Source organism: Merops nubicus, unplaced genomic scaffold, assembly GCF_000691845.1.
Source record: "Merops nubicus isolate BGI_N331 unplaced genomic scaffold, ASM69184v1 scaffold1090, whole genome shotgun sequence".
Lineage (NCBI taxonomy): Eukaryota > Metazoa > Chordata > Aves > Coraciiformes > Meropidae > Merops > Merops nubicus.
The window spans coordinates 8,007-11,467 of record NW_008581922.1 but is presented as its reverse complement, the minus strand read 5'-3'; the positions used below and the strand labels follow the sequence as shown (position 1 = coordinate 11,467).

Genomic DNA, 3,461 nt, shown 5'->3' with positions numbered 1-3,461 from the left:
GAATGCCTGTACCTGAGCATCTCTGCCACTGCTGTGAGAATGTCAGAACCTCCTCCTGTGAATAAATCCAATTACGTCATTTAACAAACACACTTCACTCAAATTCTAACGTTCTCACCCGTCCAGCCAGTATAGGCAGAGCAGTCATGTGGATCTGCTGTCTTCAGCCCTTCCTCCATCTGTTGCAGAAGGTCTTTGATTTTTGCTTGGATCCGTTTTGAGAACTGAGCACTGACCTGAAAACATGAGACGTGAGAAAGGGAGTGAGTCAGAAAAGGAAAGACTCCAAGGATGCAAACTGTCTGTTCCACTTTCCCAAATGAGAAAAAAACCCAAACCAAACCCCAACAAAACAAAAAAGAACCAGGGAATAAATACTGCATACAGCAACTGGCAACAGTCAAGGTGGTTCATCTTAAGAGTGTCCTATGTAATCCATTCTGATTACATATTAGAGTAAGTTACTGCGTTAGACTGAAATTATCTGGGGATGTTTAAAGTCACATGAAGAGCAGCTATGGACACTGTGACAGTATGCAACTATATGCTGCCTCTTATCTCTGACTCTTAATCCAGTAAGCAAAGCTCCTCTGAGCTGAGGGAAAGGTGAAAAGAAGCCAACAGAAAGCAACCATCTGCTGTCACTCCACGGGCCATTACTCCATGCAGGGTCCTGGTACCAAGACGTCATGGACAAACACAGCAGTGAACCCACAAGCCCCATGTTACAGGTGCTGGATCTCATCACAGGCTTCCTGCACATCCTCTGTGGCACTGTGGAGCAGGGAAGAGCTCAAGGAAAAGAAATGCTCCTATCTGAGACAATCCAGTCAAAGTTAAGCCATCATCTTGAACAATGTGCTCAATCACATCATCCATGATGTAGTCTCATTTCCTTCTTAAATCTTTTTTTGATGTCCCTGCCTGTGATTGTCAGAGGCAAGCTGCCTAAAGGCCCTTCCCCCTGCTTCTTGCTCTCACCTCTCCCTGAAACAACATTAGGATCGACATGCTGTATCATGAGAGGAGGTTCTTAAATGCAGTGACATGTTACAGAACAAGTACTTGGGAGAAAAAGAGAGACACAAAGAGGACAAGTAAAAGTAGCTCAGCAGCTTCAGCTCGTGCATGAAGGTGAAGAAACTCATCTTTGATTTTACACATTACATGCTTTTTACTTATGAGCAAGAAAAGTTCACCGAGATGCTACATGTGAAATATAACAGGGGATACTTTACTCTTGCCAACACTCCTCTCTCACTAAGTATACTGCATGGGAAGACACATTACTGATTACACCCTTAATCCTATGGAACCTGGAAATAGTCAATTAACTAGAATATATTGCCCTATTTAGAGTATTCATGAAGTCCCTTTACAGGAAGTTTCTACATTTGAGTGAGAGCATCAGGAACAACAATTTAATTAAAACAAACCCAAACCCAAACAGTATCACTTACTGATCAGCTTTTCCTATTAGCACATTTATTAAAACCAATTTTATATATTTAAATGGAGCTAAGGGCTAGGTTTACATACAGTACAATTATCTACTACAGAGCTAGAGAAGAAGAAACAAAATACCTCTGCCCTTCCTCTTCTCCTATAGGAGAAGCTTTATCATTGTCAGATAATTGCATCATTATGACAAAACAGTCATGTACATGAACCACATTACACCCAAAATATTTCCTAAAGGTGTTTTCCACCATCTACAGAAAGCCCCAAGCATATATCACTTGCCACCCATATCTTAGTTACTGAAGAACAGCCAGAAGAGAAGCTCTCCAGAAACATGGAAGCCAGCAGGGCTTCCCCACCTCCCAAACCAAGAGCCACAAAGCAGTGGTCATCAGAAAAATGCCATTAGGCAATACAGTTACTTGTCAGCTCGCACTGAGAATAAGCTACTGTTCCATGAACAGCTTGATCTCCTTCCACCTCTTGCTTCCCCAGCCTGCTCCCAGATAGCAGATGAATCAATCAGATCAGTGAAGGCTTAGTTTGATCTTTAAAGCACATACGTTTGTTTTTTTTTTTTTAACTGAAGAATAAATTAGCTCATTAGGAAGGTAAGTTCTTCTTAGATTACAACACATCCCAAAAGGGAAGAGTTCAGATAAATGATGAGTCCTGGATTCCACAACGAAATTGATTACTCAAAATACACCACACTTTGTATCTCTTGTTCAGAGCAGAACTTCAAATAAAAATCAGTCAATTCAAACATTCATTCAAAAGGCTGAGAGATCAGAAGGATAGCAGGAATTACACAAGTCCTCTGACACACTAGAAGCCTCCAGGGTCAATGGTTCAAATCCATTTTATGATGGTAGCATAGGAAAGGAGAAGGAAATTATGCCCTGGTCTCTCACATCACACACATGCCACTCTAGGAAGGAGCTGGAGCCCCCCCAGCCTTCTGCAGCAACTCCAGAAACAGCAGCCAAGCACAGTAAGCACACGGTGTCTATTACTCTTTGGCCTTAATATGGCATTAAGCACCTTTTTGTTAGGAAATGATGCCAGGCACACAACAACATCCCTCCCACAGCGTTCCCTAGGCCAGAGAAGTCCCCACAGCAAGCAAAGCCTTTCCCAAGGGCACGCTCCTCTCCTCAGCAGCCAGCCAGGGCAGTGCTCAGGCATATGGTGGAGCAGCGTGAGGAAACCCACGTGGATGCACCCAGGCACAGCGCTCAGCCTGTCTGACAGGAGTGAACCTGGGCTTCAGACTCAGGGCTTATTTATTACCTGCTGCACATCACAGGCAGGCTGCTTGGCTTCTTGTTCTGACAATACACCTGCTGTTACCAAATCAGGATATCTTTTATCAAACATCAGATCACGTTACTTAGAGGCAGGAGGGGAGTACTAAGTCATCAGGACATGTGGGCTCTGCTCTGAAACCTTGGTCCTGTACAAATAATGTGGCTCAGGCTGGCATATCTCTGTCTCAAAAATGGGAATTGTTAACGCCCAGATCTCGATTCAGTGCTTGGAAAGGAACAGTTGAAAGGATTTTTTAATTATTATAGTTATTACCAGCCCAAACAAAGCTACTCCCAAGCTTATGCCAGCACGAATAGGTTATGGGTGGCAACAAAGCTACCCAGGCACCTACTCCTCCACCACTGCCTCTTTTTTCTTTGGTTGCTTGGAAGCTTTAACAGCCAAGCACTGTCAGTGTTCATTTGCTAAGATTCCACCATAAGCTTATAACAGATGCTTACACTCACTAGAATAAATTAATTACACAAAGAAATGAATGTTGAAAGGTGGCTTTAGAAGATTTATAAACCTCCTTCAAGGAATCTTATGGCAGCATTACAGCTGAGCGTGAAACACGCTAAGTCGTGTTGGGCAGAGATTGATTTTCCTGAGCAGCATGTTCCTTTCATGAGGATGATCCCAGCTGGCATTCAGCCTTTTCTGCAGGTGATTCTTGTTATTCCTGTAGG

General features: G+C 43.2%; 1 protein-coding gene across 1 annotated transcript in view; it reads right to left on the bottom strand.

Moving 5' to 3' along the window:
* The window catches only part of LANCL2 (LanC lantibiotic synthetase component C-like 2 (bacterial)), a gene marked incomplete at its 5' end in the record, with an annotated part of 17,323 nt that extends 17,087 nt beyond the window's left edge, over positions 1–236 (bottom strand). The window contains one exon of the mRNA XM_008935846.1: positions 119–236. Within this exon, the coding sequence (XP_008934094.1) occupies positions 119–236 (118 nt within the window). The remainder of the gene's footprint in view (positions 1–118) is intronic.
* Between the last annotated feature and the right edge of the window lie 3,225 nt (positions 237–3,461).